General features: G+C 45.5%; 1 protein-coding gene across 2 annotated transcripts in view; it reads right to left on the reverse strand.

Moving 5' to 3' along the window:
• Window positions 1-8,248: 8,248 nt before the first annotated feature.
• The window catches only part of PPME1 (protein phosphatase methylesterase 1), an 87,749-nt gene continuing 78,992 nt past the window's right edge, over window positions 8,249-17,005 (reverse strand). Inside the window, exons 10-14 of one of the 2 annotated variants that reach the window (XM_011942054.1) lie at window positions 15,913-16,042; window positions 14,983-15,027; window positions 11,919-11,983; window positions 11,235-11,302; window positions 8,249-9,458 (exon numbers count right to left, since the gene is read on the reverse strand). In XM_011942054.1, coding sequence (XP_011797444.1) covers window positions 9,440-9,458; window positions 11,235-11,302; window positions 11,919-11,983; window positions 14,983-15,027; window positions 15,913-16,042 — 327 coding nt within the window. In that variant the 3' untranslated portion in view covers window positions 8,249-9,439. Of the gene's footprint in view, window positions 9,459-11,234; window positions 11,303-11,918; window positions 11,984-14,982; window positions 15,028-15,912; window positions 16,085-17,005 lie in introns of both variants that reach the window. The other variant, XM_011942053.1, reaches the window with a different exon arrangement.

Consider the following 17,005-nt stretch of genomic DNA (forward strand, 5'->3'; position numbering starts at 1 on the left):
AGTGTGCCTGTGCAATGCAAGGTGCAGCGGCCACCCTGCTTGTCCCTCTTTCACACACAACAGGGGAGTAGAGAGCTGTCTGGGAGGAAAAAGCAAGAGAGTGTTGATTCCGGGGACTCTTGTCCAGTAATGCCAACGGCAGCACAAACTGCCTTCTCATGGAACCACTGAAAGAGTCTCCTGTTGGGGGCCTTGGCTGCTCAAGCTGGGAGAAGCCAAAGGAGCCTGTGTGTAGGGGCTGGGGTTGGGACAGAGGGACATTTACCTGCAGATTGCTGTGTACTTCTATGAAATCGGCTAAGGGCTAGGGGGAGGAAACAAACATTTGTGCTTACTCTTTGCCATGGATCATTCTCCTGTATCATAGTCACAACAACTATCATCCCTTTTGGCAAAGGAGGGAAGTGGGGTTTAAAGAAAAGCCATCACTAAGTTCACACAGCCAGGGGCAGAACCAGGATCTGGAGCTTGGGGGGAAGTCTCCCCCTTCTCCTAGCTGCTTCTAACCTCTTTCTGGACTTTTTCTCTCTTCCCCGCTGTGGACCCCCACAATTTTCTCCCCTTTCAGAATCAGAGCCTGCCTCTTTCCCTTCTTCCTCTCTGCCACATCCCTGTTTATATTCACTTCATTGGTCACAGGACCCCTCCCATGAAGTGCTTGATCTGCCCATTCTCCCTAAGGTTTGAGTGACAGTTTCCCTGTCCTTGACAGGGGCATATTTGTGTTAGAAATGGGTAGCCTGGTGAAATCAAAGATTAGCTCAAAGGAATGAGGTGCTAGGAGTGAATTCTAGGCACCAGGATGCCTGCATGGTGACAGTGTTTTTGGTTAAGGGTTCAAGGGCATCGCTCAGATGGAGCCCCATAGATAATGACATCCCCTACCACCTTTAAAGTCCACCACATTTTCAGATGAAGCATAACTATAAAATAATGACCACCATGTCTCCTGTTCACCTGCTTATCACCTTATGGGGCTGGAGGGCAGTAGTTAGTTCCCCTGCCCTAGAAAAGTAAAGCAACTTGCCCATAATTCCACTGTGTGTCAGTGTCAGCTCAAGACTAGAAGCAAGGTTTCCTGGCTCAGAGACACACACTTTTTCCAATGCGCCACAGGTGCTTCTTGGAACAGGTGCACAGTGGGCAAATGAGCACAGACTGCATGTGTGGCCTGTCATTTATTCATTCAGCTAAGCATTCCTGATGTTGCCTCTGGGCCAGGACCTTTGCTGGGGCTGAGGATGCTGGGATGACTGATTGAGTCTCTGACCTTGAAGAGCTCCCAGAAAAGAGAACCCACAATGACTATACTAGTGAAATACTAGTGAAAATACTGACATATGTGAAAATATGGTGAAAATAGTTACAATCCCAGTGAAATACTAGTGAAAGAGGAACATATAAAATGTTATTGATAACAGCAGGAAGCAGACAAATGCCTAGGCAGATAGGGTGGGGTCCCCTGTGAAACCCTACCTTCAAGCCAAAGACAGTTTAAAGTCCAGCTACAAGTCCCAGCTAAATCCATGAACCAGATTGAGAACTTGTTTTCCCATTCAGTGCGCTTTCCTCTGATTGCTCCCACCTTTCACCTATTTTACATATACCTACCCTTTCCTAAATTTTTTTTTATACTGTGAGTGGTGTCTTTGCTTTAACCTTTTTTGCATACTGACAAACCAGTCAGCACACACTCCCCATTCTGAGTCCATAAAAAGCCCCAGACCCAGGCACAGAGAGATAGAGAAACCATCTGACTGCAGGGGTTGGGGACCACCCCTCCTGTCCCCTCTCCACTGAGAGCTTTTCTATCACTCAATAAAATTCTTCTCTGCCCATCCTCACTCTTCAAATTGTCAGCATATTCTCATTCTTCTTGGACACAGGGAAAGAGCTCAAGAACCCCTGAATGTGGGTACAAGCTATAGCACAGGTGGGTCAGTGGGCATGGTACCTCCAGAGGCAGGTCTGTGGCCATGTGAGGCCTGGGCAGGAGGCATCGCTGGCCATGGAGGTCCCCGGTTGGCAAGTAGCAGGGAAGAATCCTGTGTCATTACCAAAGTTGTGAGAGACATGATTATGTCTTTCATGTGATGGGGTCATGTGACTTTTGATTTGGATATTGAAGGATAAGGAGGTCCATATGTGCATATGGAGGTGGGAAGGCTTATCACCCTAACTCACACGTCCTTAGATTAACATTTGTCCAACTGTTATTTAGGTTGATGCAAAAGTAACTGCGATTTTTGCCATTACTTTTAATGGTAAAGAAACACAATTACTTTTGCACCAACCTAATAAAACCATTTATGCTCTTTGATAAACCTAAAACTTTCTTTAGTCTTAAAATTCAGATATATCACTCTAGGAGAAGAGATTTTGTCTAACTTTATGATCTGTAATCTGTTTTGGGAAACCAGATTGCTTTTCCATTTACCAAATAAAAAATTACATTAAATCTTCTTTTAGAAATTGTACATGTAATTTTCTTGTAAAAATTGTGAGAAACTCTCACAATTCTCTCCAGATTCTGGGGTTCTAGAATATCTGTTTTTTACTCTCTGGCAACAAAAAAGGGAACAGGAATTGTCAGCAGGCTCAACCTGAAGGAATGGTTTTATCCTGCTGCCACTGTGTGAGCTGCTAAGCCTTGCGAACCCTCCAGGGTCTGGGGCTAGAGAGACCCTCCCTCCCTGTCCAGCTCCCTGGGTCCCTCTGTCTCTTATGATGTTGGGATGGGACAGGTAGGGCAAGCCCCAAGTCCCTGGGCCAGCCAGCATCAGCCCACATTTCTGACCCTAAAGCTCTCCTTCTCCCTCCATATTTGCGGTCTTGAAATGCAAATAAGGAACCACTTCACACTTCCTAGGATGGCTACAATTAAAAAACAGAAAATAAGTGTCACTACGGATGTGGAGAAACTGGAACTCTCATGCGTTGCTAGTAGGAATGTGAAATGGTGCAGCCACTGTGGAAAACGGATTGGTGATTTCTCAGAAGGATAAACATAGAACTGTCATCTAACCGAGTCATTCCACTCCCAGGTATGTATCTGAAAGAATGGAATGATAGCTGTACACCCATGGTCATAGCAGCTTTATTCACAATCGTCAGAAGGTGGAAGCAGACCCAGGTGTCCATCAAGAGAATGACTAAACAAAATATGGAATATGCATTTAGTAAAATATTCAGCCATAAAGTGGAACAGAATTTTGATACACATTACAACATGGATGGACTTGAAAGCATTATGCTAAATGAAATAAGCCAGACACAAAATAAATATTATAGGATTCCACCTATGAGCTACCTAAAATAGGCAAATTCAGAGACCAAAAGCAGAATAGAGGCTAGGTATGCAGGCGGGAGTCACTGCTTAATGGGTACAGAGTTCTTCCTGGGGATGATGAAAAAGTTGGGGTATAGATAGTGGTGTGGTCCACAGCCTTGTGAATGTCATTAATGCCACTGGACTGTTCGTTTCCACATGGTTAAAATGAGAAATACTGTGTTAGCTATAGTTTACTATTAAAAAAAAATCCTGGTTAAAAGTTTTTCTTTTTTTGAGACGGAGTCTTGCTCTTGTCACCCAGGCTGGAGTGCGATCTCGGCTCACTGCAACCTCTGCCTCCTGGGTTCAAGTGATTCTCCTGCCTCAGCCTCCTGAGTAGCTGGGATTATAGGTGCCTGCCACTACACCTGGCTAATTTTTGTATTTTTAGTAAAGACAGGGTTTCACCATGTTGGCCAGGCCTCGTGATCTGCTCACCTTGGCCTCCCAAAGTGCTGGGATTACAGGCGTGAGCCACTGCACCCGGCCAAAAATTTTTTGAGAAGGACGTCCCCAGGCCAGAGGAGGGTGCAGCCTGGGCCGCTCTCAGGCCCCAGGGGCACACTGGCTTCCACTAATTCTGCCTGAGCAGCCCCACCCAGCAGGAGTAGGGGTAGAATGGCTGTGCCTTGGTCTCCCCGCCCTTTGGGGATTCCCAGTCAGGATGGGAATCCCCTTATCTTCTTAGCGCCATGGCATCTACTGTTTTTCACCTTATCTACTGTAGGCAGCAGCTTTTACTATACTTGGATACTTAGGTCTCATTTACCCTCATAACACCTAGTGAATTAAGGATTATCACCCCATTTTGGGATGCAGAACCTGAAGTTCTGAAGGAAGTGATGTGCCAGAGGTCACCCAGCTAGTAGGAGGCTGAACTGAGCTTGGAGCATTTCTCTCACCATCAGGCCCTAGTCCTCCACGCCCCTGCCCCACCCCTCCTCTCCTTTTGCTATAGTGTGAGACTAAAAAGGCACTGACTGGTCTGGAAGTCAGGTGGCCTGAGTTCTAGTCCAGATTGTGCTGCGGTGTGACCCTGGACAAATCACTTTCCTTGTCAGAGCCTCGAATTCCCCATCTGTAGGAGGTACTGCTGATTTGTCTGCCCTTCCCACTCCAGAGGAGTTTGGAGGCCTCAAAGGTTATAAATGTGCTTTATAGTGATACAGACGGTATCATGTCAGTTATTCTAAGCTTGTTTGATTAGTCATTCTTAAGTCATTATGGAATGGCATCATTGTCATGAATCAGGAAGAAACTTTCTCCCTCGACACTGTTCACTCCTCAGTCACCTACTGCCTGCACCTGGAAGAGGCCAGCCTCTCCGCTACTCTTGGGTTCCGAGGTTTTGCCTGGCTGTGGGCTGGAGTTTTCTAGCAAACTGCTGGGAGAGGAAGCCAGCTCGAGGAATAAGGGAGCCTCTTGAGTTGACATAACTTTCTAAGCCCTGGCCCCAGACTGAGAATGTGTTGATTCTGGCTGCTGATGGGGTGGCCAGCTGGAGCGGCAGAGTTGGCTCCAAGATTGAAAACAAAACAGTGACTGCAGGGAGAAGTGTGACTGCCTTTAGCTTTCTCTGCTGCCAGTGTAAGCTCTCTTCTTGCTTTTCCCTTGGTCAAATCTTGACCTTTCACTTCCAACCCCCACTTTGCATGACAGGCCCCTGCATCCAACTTAAGGGTTCTTGGCCCCTCACTTTTGAAATCTAACTAGTTTCTTTCTTGTTCATTCCACCTCCAAAATATTGACTATCCTATTCTCTCAGCCCGGTGGCCACCGCCCTAGTTAAGTATACCTGTGTCTTTTCCTTGCCCGATTAAAACTGCCTCTTTACTGACCTCTTGGCCTCATGTCTGGCACCCGCCAGTTCATCTACACAGGCTACCAGGGTGACTTTCCTTTATATAAAAGACCTGAGCTTGTCACATCCCTGCCTAGTAACTTCTGGAAACTCCTTATTCTTGACACTTAAGGCCTTTATGCCCTGACTCCTACCTCCTCTCCTGGCTCTTCTCCTGTCTCGGCCCATACTCCAGCCACAGTCTTCTTCCCAGGCTGACTTTCAAGTCTCCAGCGCTTGTCTGTGCTGTTCCTTCTACCTGAAATGTCTTGCCCTTCCTCCTCCATCTCCACTTTGTGATACTTCAAGGCTCAACTCAAATGCTACCTCTTGGCTGGGTTTGGTGGCTCACACCTGTAATCCCAGCGCTTTGGGAGGCCTTGGCGGGCAGATCACTTGAGGTCAGGAGTTTGAGACTAGCCTGACCAACATGGCAAAACTCCATCTCTACTAAAAATACAAAAATTAGCTGGGTGTGGTGGCAGGCACCTGAAACCCCAACTATTTGGGAGGCTGAGGCAGGAGAATTGCTTGAACCTGGGAGGCAGAGGTTGCAGTGAGCCAAGATGGTACCACTGTATTCCAGCCTAGGCGATGGAGGAGACTCTGTCTAAAAAAAAGAAAAAAAAAAAAAATGCTACCTCTTGTGAAACCACTCCTGGCCTGTTTCCAAATAGGTTTAGCTACTGCCCACCCCCAGCCTTCTTACAACGTGGTCACTATTTCTATCACTGTCTCTCTAGGCAATGAGTTCATTTTAAGAATCTCATTATTTACCTCTGTCTACAAAGTCCATTGGATGCCTGGCACATATTGGGTGCTTGGGTTTGCTTAATAAGCAAATGCTCCTAACAGTATGTTAAGAGCGTGGGGCTACAAAGTCATGCCCCATTCCCCTCATGCCTTTGTCTTGAGTCCTCCCAGTCTCAAGATTCTGTCTCTCCCCCATCAGATCTATGTCTGCCTCCAAAATGTGCCTATCCTCCCTTTTTGGGAAGGAGTTTCCCTTGGACATTCACTAGTGTCTATGTGACAGAGGGACTTTGGTTTGTCCCAAACATGCTCCTTCTGGCTTTGTGGCAATCCTTCATTCGAGGATCCTGGGGTGTCCTTCTTTATTCCCTTCCTGAGTTCATACATGCTGATCTGTAGGCTCTGCAAGTACACTGTTATGGCCAACACATAGTAGGTGCTCATTAAAGCCATGTTAAGTGAATACATGAATGGTCCCTTCTCTACTGGGGTGTGATGGAATGCTCAGTAGACTTGGAATCAGAAGACAAAGATGCTGCCACTCAGACTGTGGCTGTGGGCAAGCCATTTCATCTCTGAGCTTTTGCTTTCTTGCCTTTAAATTGGGGATAATGCCTGTACTTCACAAGGATGCAAAGGATGAATGGAGATGAAAGTGCCTAAAACACAAGCAACCACAAAGCTCACGAGCATTTCATTCATTCTCAGCCTCCTCCATCAAGTGTAAAGAGGGTTCATCTCCACGGTCATCCTCCTCCTGTTCTTTTAAGTCAGGTATCTGGGCCAAAATGACTTCTGCCCAGGGTCCCTTGTAGCATCCAGGAGCAGCATGATGTGGAAAGAAGCCAGCTTTGAATTCTGACAGTCACTTCCAAGCTGTAGGAATTTGGACCTGTCTGCCTACCTGTAAAAGGAACGTTAACAGCACTACCTCACAGAGTTGCTGTGAAGATTAAATGAGATGTGTGTCAAGTGAATTAGATGACACTCAAAATTTGGTAACCATTATGAGTTTCCCCTGATGAACCTGGGTGCCCCTGAAAACCACACAGGTAATCATGCTGCCCTCTTGTGGACAAGAGGGCACATAGCCCAGCAAACGCGCCCACCAAGGGTTCCAGTGAGAGAAGTCAAACCACACATAAGGAACTTCTCTCCTCTACTAGGGAGCTCATTAATTACCCTGAAATATTTCATCATCAACTAAATCAGAAATTTTCAGACACTGATGCACTTGTTAAAATGCAGATAAGTTCTGATTCAATAGGTCTGAGATGGGGACACAGTTCTCTAACAAGCTTCCAGGAGATACTGAGGTTACTGGCCCACAGACTGCCCCGAATAAAGTTCCTAACTATAATAATGTAACAATGTCATAACAGGAACTACTTATTAAGTGTCTACCATGTGCCAGTTACTGAGAAAGCCAGTTAACCTAGTTTAACTTGTATAATCCTCAAGACTCTGTGGAGTAGATAATGTTTGTCTCCATTTTTCAGATGAGTAAACTACAGCACAGAGAGGAAGATTGTTGCCACACCACACAGTGTAAGGGGTGGGCCTTGGGTTCTAATTAGCCACCCTGGCCCCAGAGCCTGCTAGGAAGACGCCTCTGACAATGTGTGGAGGACCACCTGGGGAGGAGGAGGGCGGCAAAGGTACTGAAGTGATCGAGGTGAGAGATGAGGAGGCCTAAGCTAGGGCACTGACTATGGGATGGAAAACAGGGGACACGGAAAAGAGAATGAACAGGATTTGGTGGGAGACCTGAGGTGAGTGTAAGAGAAGGCATTCACTGTGGGTATCTGGTTTGGACAACTGGAGAGACAGTGGTACCTATCACTTACTGAGCCAGGAAACACTGGAGGAAGAAGTTTCATGGGGAGCAAGTTTCAGGGGGAAGGTGGATTCAGCTTTAGAAACAGTCAATATGAAGTGGCTTTTGGTCATCTGGGAGGGACAGGAGGAGGTACCTGGGCCTAACTGTTCAGAGTTCAGGAAATGATTTGGGTTGCGGATAAAGTTTCACATAAGTGAAGCTATGGTGACTGAGATCATGTGGATAGTGCACAGATTGCCCTGCTCTGGACCACAGTCGACACAGTCAATAATGAGGACAGATGGGACTGGAATTCCATCCTGGCTGCAGAGGGTGGCGGCTCTGACCATCCCACTGGGCATTCTGGATCTGGGACAGGCAGAACATATTGAAGGGCTATAGGGAGAGGGGTTTCTGGAGTTCCATGACAACTAAATCCGATGAGCTGTCCCCTGCCCCCGTATCAGCAGAAATAAGGACAATTCAGAGAGAAAGACCAGACCAATAAAGGTTGGGAGATATTTATTTTCTTTAAACAAGGTCATAAATAACAAAAAACAAAGTAGGTCCCAGACTCTGGACCATGCAGCAGGACAGGGGTGAGAGATTGTTGAGTGGAAAGATGGAGGGGGCTACACATCACTTAAGACAGTCACAGAAAAGATGGGCTTCAGGACACTGCTCCTTCCTGCCCTTGGAAATGGCGTGCCTGGGCAATAGGGACAGGCCGCAGTGCTGTCGAGGCAGCTGGAAGAAGGCAAAGACTGGGGATGCCAGGCTGTAACGCTTCTATGTGGAGTGACGTGAAATCCACAAATGGCAAAGAGAAGCTGTAGGTTTGAAGAGGCAAGAGGGCACTGCACACCTCCAGGAACCAGCTATGAACATGGTGACATTTGATGATTAAAAACAATTCCACAGGCTTTGGCCTGTGGTTTTGTGCATGGGCTGTATTTAACCTGGGTTGCTCTGTGGCAGGTGAGGGCTCAAGAGGCCCCTGGAGCAGCCTGGCCTCAGCCCAGGGCAGGTGCCCACACATGTGGAGTGGGACAGTAGGCTCTCCCAGATGGGAGGCCATGTGCTTGGACTGGCTGGACCTGATTTTCAGGCTGGTTTCTTGTGATGCTACCCACCACCACCCCTCCCGGTGCCTAAGGATGGGATTTTGGCCTCTCTGGGTCTTCCAAACCTGGAAGAGTATGACTGGGATAAAATGGTACCTGACTAGTGTTTTATTTGAAAGGGAAAAATAAGGACCACCCCATACATTGTCCATCATGAGGCAGGGTTGGACCATGCCAAGACAATCTCAAGGAATGGAGGTCCCTGAGCCTGGGAAGACATTTGGACTCAGGTGTATCGCCTGACGCTAGGAAGAGGGGCTCGGTATGGCAAATCTGGAGGCTTTACCCTAGGCAATGCAGGGAGAGCAGGCAGGAGATACCCCAGTACAGGGAAGGGAAAGGCGCAGAGGAGCCTTGGGCTGGGGAAGCCAAAGTTGGTCAAGGACCCTGGAAAACAATGCTTTTGGCAGAATACATGAAAAGGTTGGTACATCTCGGGGTGCCCGTCTACAGGGAGCCAGTGTCACATGGCCAGGCGGGACGGGGAGGAGGAGACAGTGGCATCACAGTGGCCTCTGGTGTGATGTATTTACAACAGAGCTCGATGTTGAGGAGGGGTGGACAGCAGGTCACTAACAGCCAGGAAACACACTGTGGAAGAATAGAAAGAGAAGGAAAAACAAATGTAACTATCAATAGCTTTCCTTTGCTTATCTGGGTCCTCCAGGAAGCCCTGCCTAATGACCACCAAAGCAAATCTGACCCATCTCATAGCCCTGACCAAAGCTGGACCCAGGGTCTGCTCTCAGTGTGCTGCTCATTTGCCCAAGGCTCCAAATGGTCGAAGGGCCCCAGACAAACACTGTTCAGTAGAGAAAATTTAGGTCTTTATTGTTGGTTCCTGGGATCCATCAATGGTCAGTTGTTAGAGGGATGGCTCAGCACAGGGGTGTCGGTTCTGTGGTTTACTGTCCCAGGGTCTCGCCATCATCTCCAGTGCTTACCCTGCCCTGTTACTCTCATCTCTCAGACCCTGGAATTCAGAGTTCTCTAAGGCAGAAGTCATTTCCTTTTCTTAACATTTCTTCTTCAAACTTTCTGAGAGTGGGGAACAAGTTCCCCCAAACCCTCACCAAAATCAGAGAAGAGACTTTTCAATGGTAGGAATGACTCCTCATCAGGGTTGTGGGCTCTCTGAGGATCAAACGCCTTCTGCAGTACAGACTAGGAGCTGGCTGAGGTGGGTCAAGACCACCTGGTTTGGGGTCAACATGCCTCTCCTTCCTCAACAGAGCCCAACTGTGTTTCCTTAAACAGACGAAGAGCTTCCTAGGATGAGAGGCCTGGCCCTGTTTCTTCCTCTAGACCAATAGAGGGGGAAATTTTGCCTCCCTTGAGGCATCTGGTAAAATCTGGAGACATTTCTGTTTGTCGGAACTGTGTGTGGGAGGGCACCACTGTTGTCGGGTGAGTAACAGCCAGGGATACTGCTAAACATCCTGCAACGCACAGGACAGCCCCCACAATGAAGAATTATCCACCTCAAAATGTCCATAGCGCTGAGGTTGAAAACCCTGCTCTAGAGCTTCCAGGATCACCTCTGCAGAGTGGCTACTATTCTGCCAGCTTCGGAAAGGGAGGGGAAGCAAGCATGGCAGAGGCACCCATTCCATTCCCAGCTTGCTTAGTAGCTGGCCATAGGGAGACACTCTGCAACACTGTAGAAAAGCCTGCTCTGGGCCAGGCGCGGTGGCTTGTGCCTATAACCCTAACACTTTAAGAGGCCGATGCGGGTGGATCACTTGAGGCTAGGAGTTCAAGACCAGCCTAGCCAACATAGAGAAACCCCATCTTTACTAAAACAAAACACAAAAAACAAACAAAACAAAAATTAGCTGGGCATGGTGGCACATGCCTGTGATCCCAGCTACTCGCGAGGCTGAGGCACTAGGATCACTTCAGCCCAGGTGGCGGAGGTTGCAGTGAGCCAAGACTGTACCAAGGAAACAAAAAAAAAAAAAGAAAAAGAAAAAAGAAAGCCCTGCTCCATGGCCTGCCCAGCTTTCCTTGGCAGCAGGGCAGGTGAAGCCAAAGAAAACTTCTCTAGGAGCCTAGAAATGGACTGATTCCTATCCCAGCCTCCTCAAAGGGGCACCTCAAGAAGAAATGCACATCACAGTGGGGGGTGAGACTAGGCACAATTTAATCACAGCCTCAGCATCAACCCACTGGAGCACAGCACAAAGAAACAACCCACCATGGCTTTGCAGAAACAGACACGCCAGGCTCTTCACTGAGGAAGAGGAAGAAAGGCATGGTGACCAAACCAGGCAGGGGTAAGGCAGAGGTATTTATAGTCCTGCAAATATCTGTTTGTCAGAGTTGGCCAGCACTGCTGGGGTTCTTAAACCCTTGTACCCGCCTTACCACTGGAATCCACCGATGGGTTCTGCAAACCTGTGCCGGATCAGGAAAGTGGCAACAGCTTCAGCTACCTGGAAAAGGGAGAGATATTCCAGGCCATATGAAGGTTATTGATGGAGCTTAGCCTTGGGCTGTGGGCTACTGTTAGATGGTTAGGCTCTACAGTGCCCTCATCCCCACCCACAGGTCTGAGTGGCTTGAAATTAAAAGGACCTAGGCCCTCCCTAGCAGAGCTAGGAGACTCCTCCCCACCATCCTTGCCAGGGATAGCTCCAAAGAGCTCAAGAAGGGCTTATTTGTGCCCTTAGAGTTACAAAACAGTGTTTTCCCACAGGAAGAGTCCATATTAATTCCTAACCTTGCCTGTGGTTTAGGGAGCAGTTTCTACCCTAATCATCCCTCTTCCATCTGGCTTTTGCGAGTATTGGAGAAGTAGAGCTTAAGATCTTAACCACAGGGCCCTGGGATGAAGTAGCAGGGTGTCAGTAGCTCCTCAGCACATATACACAAAGCCAATACCATAAGCAGCTGCCAGGGAGAAGTTGGAGAGCTGGTGGAATTGCATCTGCATAGGCTCCACAGCAGCTGCTGCAGGCAATGCAGGCTGAGACTCAGAGACTTGTCTTCTGTGACATCCAGGGTTATTCTCACAGTTGTCCTTTTACAGTCATTGAACACCAGACTCACCTTGTCAGGGGCATCCTCATGGACTGCATGGCCACACTGAGGTAGGACCTGCATCTGGAACTTCCCTGGAAAGGAATCAAAGCAAAGCAACTTCAGGGACTAAAAGAGCCCTGTCTTATGCAGCCTCATAGGTCACTCCAGGAGCCCAGGATCTACCTCCCCATTTCCAACCTCACCTCAACACTCTGGACCCAATTATCAAGTCTTGCTGAGAATGGTAATACAAGTAATTATAACCTTGTGCCAATCATTTCCCTTCACTTTTTCCTTCTGTCCTAGTTAGTGTACATTTACTCTGGGCCAGAGACACATAGAAGAAACAGTTCTTGTCCTCAGGGGATTTACAGTCCAGCAGGGGAGTGAAACACAACCACCACCATTTTAATGCAGCATGTCACTCCTATGATGAAACTGGGCACGCGGGGCTGTAAGAGCATAAGAAAGGGAACTTCACAATCCAAGAGGGACCCAGGCTTGGAATAAAAGAAGCTTGGCATGGTGCTTATGAGAGTGGTTAACACTAAGGCTGGAGAGGTAAGCAGGGGCCAAACCATTAAGGATTTTGTAAGCTATGTTAAGGATTCAAAATGTATTATTACAATAATAAGTTACCATTTGAGCACTTGAGCATGTGCCAGGCATTGTACTAAGCACCTTCTCATATTGTCTTACAGAACACTGTAAGCTCATAAGTAATGCAACAATGATTGAGAATGAACAGTGATGATCGATAAAGAAGATCCCTAAGGAGACCCAGAGCCCCCATAAGTAGAGAGAGCAGATTTTCTCAGCCTCAGATTCTCTATTTATAAAATAAAAGAATGGGATTGAAATTTCTTCTGGTCATTACATCCTGTGGTTCTTACCCCAGTTACAAAGGATTCAAAAAGTTTTCAGTATACTCTTCTATCCATTTTTAAAGTTGATTCTCAAAATCTACCCTATAAAATTATGCACAAAAATACTGAAATTCTTTTTTGAGATGATGAAACTGAGGCCAAGGTTAGTGAAAAGTGACCTGCCCAAGGCCACTTCGTTAATCAGTGGAGGAATAAGATGATCCCATTTAGTAAAGCCCAGCTTGTGCCCCTCCTCCTGCAGTAAGCTGCCTCTCTCTGGGTGCTCAAGCCTAGTCAACTCTCCCTTCTAGCTCCTAAAGTACTATCCTTAATGCACTTGGATCCAAACACAAAGCAGCACATGGCCCTCTTGTAAGTTTCAAGTAAGTTTACATTTTACATGCCACTGGTGCTTGCCTCCCCAGGAGTGTGTTATTTCCATAAGAACAGGGGACGATGGTGTTATTACTTGCTCTATATCCCTAATAAGAACTAACACAGGGTTGGGCACTGAGTAGATGCTTAAAATCTTTAGCGAATGAATGATGAACAAATGACTAGATCCAAAACTTACAACTCCAATCTCCCTGTGGTTTCTGTTAGATCAGCTCTGATGACTAGGGATGCATTTGTCCTTCCTCTTTGGAAGAGTAGGTATAATCAGGGAGAACTTACATACACCAACAACACTGTGCATTGTACTAAGCACCTTCTCATATTGTCTTACAGAACACTGTAAGCTCATAAGTAATGAGCAACATCACACAGTCCCAGTTCATGGTCCTGTTCCAGGCCTCAGGATACAATGTAGTTAAAGGAATGCAAAGCCATGAAGGTCTGGGACCAGAGTTTTATATTCAAGAGGCTTTGAACAACTATTATGAAGGAATACAGCTCCCTTTGCTGTGGAAAGCTTGAAGATAGCTAAAAGAACAGTTTGAGAGGCCCATGAGACATCCAGCAGTTTTGCTACATGGGCTAGGACTGGACCTCAGGAGAGAGAGAGGAGGTGGATGTTTAGCTTTGGGAGTCATCAAGGTACAAATGGAAGCCATGAAATTGTCCAGGGAGAGTAAGTAGGGAAGAAAGGTCTAGAACAGATTCTGCCTGAGCCTGAAACTTTGGTCTTGGAGTTGGCACCTCTTCTTCCCATAACGCAAAAGTTGCATGCCTACTGACTTCACCTTCACTGAGTCTTTTACCTGTACTAAAGCAAGAGCCCCCACAAAATTGGACCCGCTGCCTCCACTGTCGTCTAGCTAACATACATGCATCTGTACACAGTGCTCAGCATGTCACTTTTCTACTCATTATACCTCACGATCTGTTTGAGGCTGCCATCAGTTTTTTCATTTTACAGATTAAGAAGACTAAAGCTGAGGCAAGTCAGAAAACTTGGCCAGAGTCAAAAAATTACTGGAAAAGCAGTATTCAAAATTCAGTTTTCTGAACTTCAGAGACTTTACTTTTACCATCTTACCATGCTGTCTTCTAAACAGGTATTTATACCTTTTTATATCTGGATTATCTTGAGCCTTTCCCTTTCCTAAAAATTCTAACAATAAAAATACTGGCCAGCTGCAGTGGCTCACACCTGTAATCTCAGCACTCTGGGAGGCCAAGGCAGGCAGATCACTTGAAGTCAGGAGCTTGAGACCAGCCTGGCCAACATGGTGAAACTCCATCTCTACTAAAAATACAAAAATTAGCCAGGTCTGGTGGCGCATGCCTGTAATCTCACTACTGGGGTGGCTGAGGCAGCAGAACTGCTTGAACCTGGGAGGCAGAGGTTGCAGTGAGCCGAGATTGGGCCACTGCACTCCGGTCTGGGCAACAGAGTAAGACTCAAAAAAAAAAAAAAACCCCACAAACAAAAAACTCATCAGAAGTCAGAATATCTCTTTTCACAGTATCATACACCTATACAGTACTTTATAATTTGAAAACACATTGCCTCATTTTAACTCTCATATCTGAAACATAGGTAGTATTACAATCTTCATTTTTGGATGGATTTTTTTTTTTTTAAACAAATTAAAGCTCAGGAAAGGGAAATAACTTGCCCATAATCATATAGTGTGTCAGGAGTAGAGGCGGATGTTCAACTTGGATCGGACTCTAAAGTTCAGGCTTTCTCCGTTATACTTCACTATCTCAGGATGTTAATTGCCCTATCACCCTTTCTTCAGAAAAGGGTCCAGGGGCATAATTTCTTGATAACTTACCTTGCATCTGGCCAATGGTTAGATCTTTATCCAATCTATCAACACCTAGAAAACAAGAGAATTCATTGTGAAATAGATTTTGCTGTTCAAGTACTAAGTAAAAAGTGTTACAAAGTTGTAAACATGATAACATTCTCAATTCATGTTTATACCAATCCTAACTCCCAGAGCATATTCTCACCACCAGATGAAACTTTTCAGGTTGAGATTCCCCTAAAATCACTATGTTAAACTGGTTCTGAAAACAGGGTTTTACTATTTTAATTCTCATAATACTCAGAATATCCTTATACCACTGTATCTAGCTCTAGGCTAAGAAGGACTTGAGCTTGACCAAGTAGACAGGCCAGGCCAGAATTAGGTCATCCTAACGCTTAGATGAATGCCTATGCTTAGTTAGGTTTAGAGACTGGGTGTAGGGAGGAGAAAAGGCATAGATGAATGAGGAAGGTACTCTACTTTGGATGTCACTACTCATTTGGTGAGAAGTTTTAATGAGGTCATATTGAGATGACAATATACCAACACTGCTATGGACTGAGTTGTGTCCCCCTAAAACTCATGTTGAAGCCCCAATTCCCAATGTGACTGTATTTGGAACGAGGGCCTATAAGGACGTAACAAAGGTTAAATAAATAAGGTCATGAGGGCAGAGCTCTGACATGATAGGATGAACGTCCCTAATTAACGTCCTTAAGAGAAGACACACCAGAGAGCTCACGTTCACTCTTTCTTGGCCATGTGAGGGCACAGAGAGAAGGCAAGCCAGGAAGAGAGCCCTCACCACAACCTGACCATGCTGGCACCCTGATCTCAGACTTCCAGCCTCCAGAACTGTGAGAAAATAAATTTCTGTTGTTTAAGCCACCCAATCTATGGTATTTGGTTATGGCAGCCTGAGCTGACTAATACATGCACATATACACTTACCAGCCAAGAGCAGCAATTTAGGAATGGGACAACTAAGAAAGAGACTGGATAAGCCTCGGAACCAGCCATCCCAGTATTTTTCTGTTTTTGCCAGTTCAATTCTCCAGGTGTATGGATGGTCTTTCTTGGTCTGGAGGAATAAGAGCAAGTTCTGAGTCTCCGAGGGCAAGCCCTGGAGGAACAGGATTAAAAACTAGATCCCTGGGAAAAGGAAAGGGAAGGAAACTAGCACTTATTAAGGACCTACTGAGTCCCAGACATTTTCATATACATTCAGTCCTTCTAACAGTCTTGTTGTAATCATTTTAAGATAATTACGAGTTTACTTTTTATTGCTATTAGTTTCTGTGAGTTTAGGAAACTTTCTTAAGATCACAAAGCTAGTAAGTGGTAGTGCCAAGATTAAGCCTTTCTCATACTTGGTTGGCAAAAAGGATGTTTTTCATCAAAATAGTAACTACAAAGAACATATTGCAATATGAAAAATGCTTATAATATAAGCAAGAAACAGATTACAACATGTCATCGAAGTTAGGATTAGTACTGGAAAAATGTGGTATACTTATAGTAAAGTACGAAAAAGGAAAACTGAAAATAGGTTGATTTGTTAGTAGAGCATTTTTTCTTGTATTTTATGATAAAGATATAATGTTCCTGCAATAGTAATTTTGAAAGGAAATATGAGACAAATATGACAAAATGTCAACATTTATTAAATCTTTATAGTAGATAAGTACAGAGTATGAAATCAAATATTGGCTGAAAAAATAATTCTCTAGTTTTCTATACCATTGAAATATTTGAAACATTATAATTGAAATAAATATACTGAATCAACCACAATATGAAAATCTAAAAGCGACCACGAGATATTTAACATATTATGTTAAAGATCACTGGATGCTTAAGATGTCCATACTACCCAAGTAATCTACAGATTCAACATAATCTCTATCAAAATTCCAATGGCATTTTCTTTTAGGAAATAGAAAAAAATCATCTTAAAATTCATATGGAATCTCATGAGACACTGACTAGCCAAAAGAATTTTGAAGAACAAAATTGGAGAACTCACACTCCCCAATTACAAAGC

Source organism: Colobus angolensis, unplaced genomic scaffold (genome assembly GCF_000951035.1).
Source record: "Colobus angolensis palliatus isolate OR3802 unplaced genomic scaffold, Cang.pa_1.0 Scaffold205, whole genome shotgun sequence".
In the NCBI taxonomy this organism is placed as follows: domain Eukaryota; kingdom Metazoa; phylum Chordata; class Mammalia; order Primates; family Cercopithecidae; genus Colobus; species Colobus angolensis.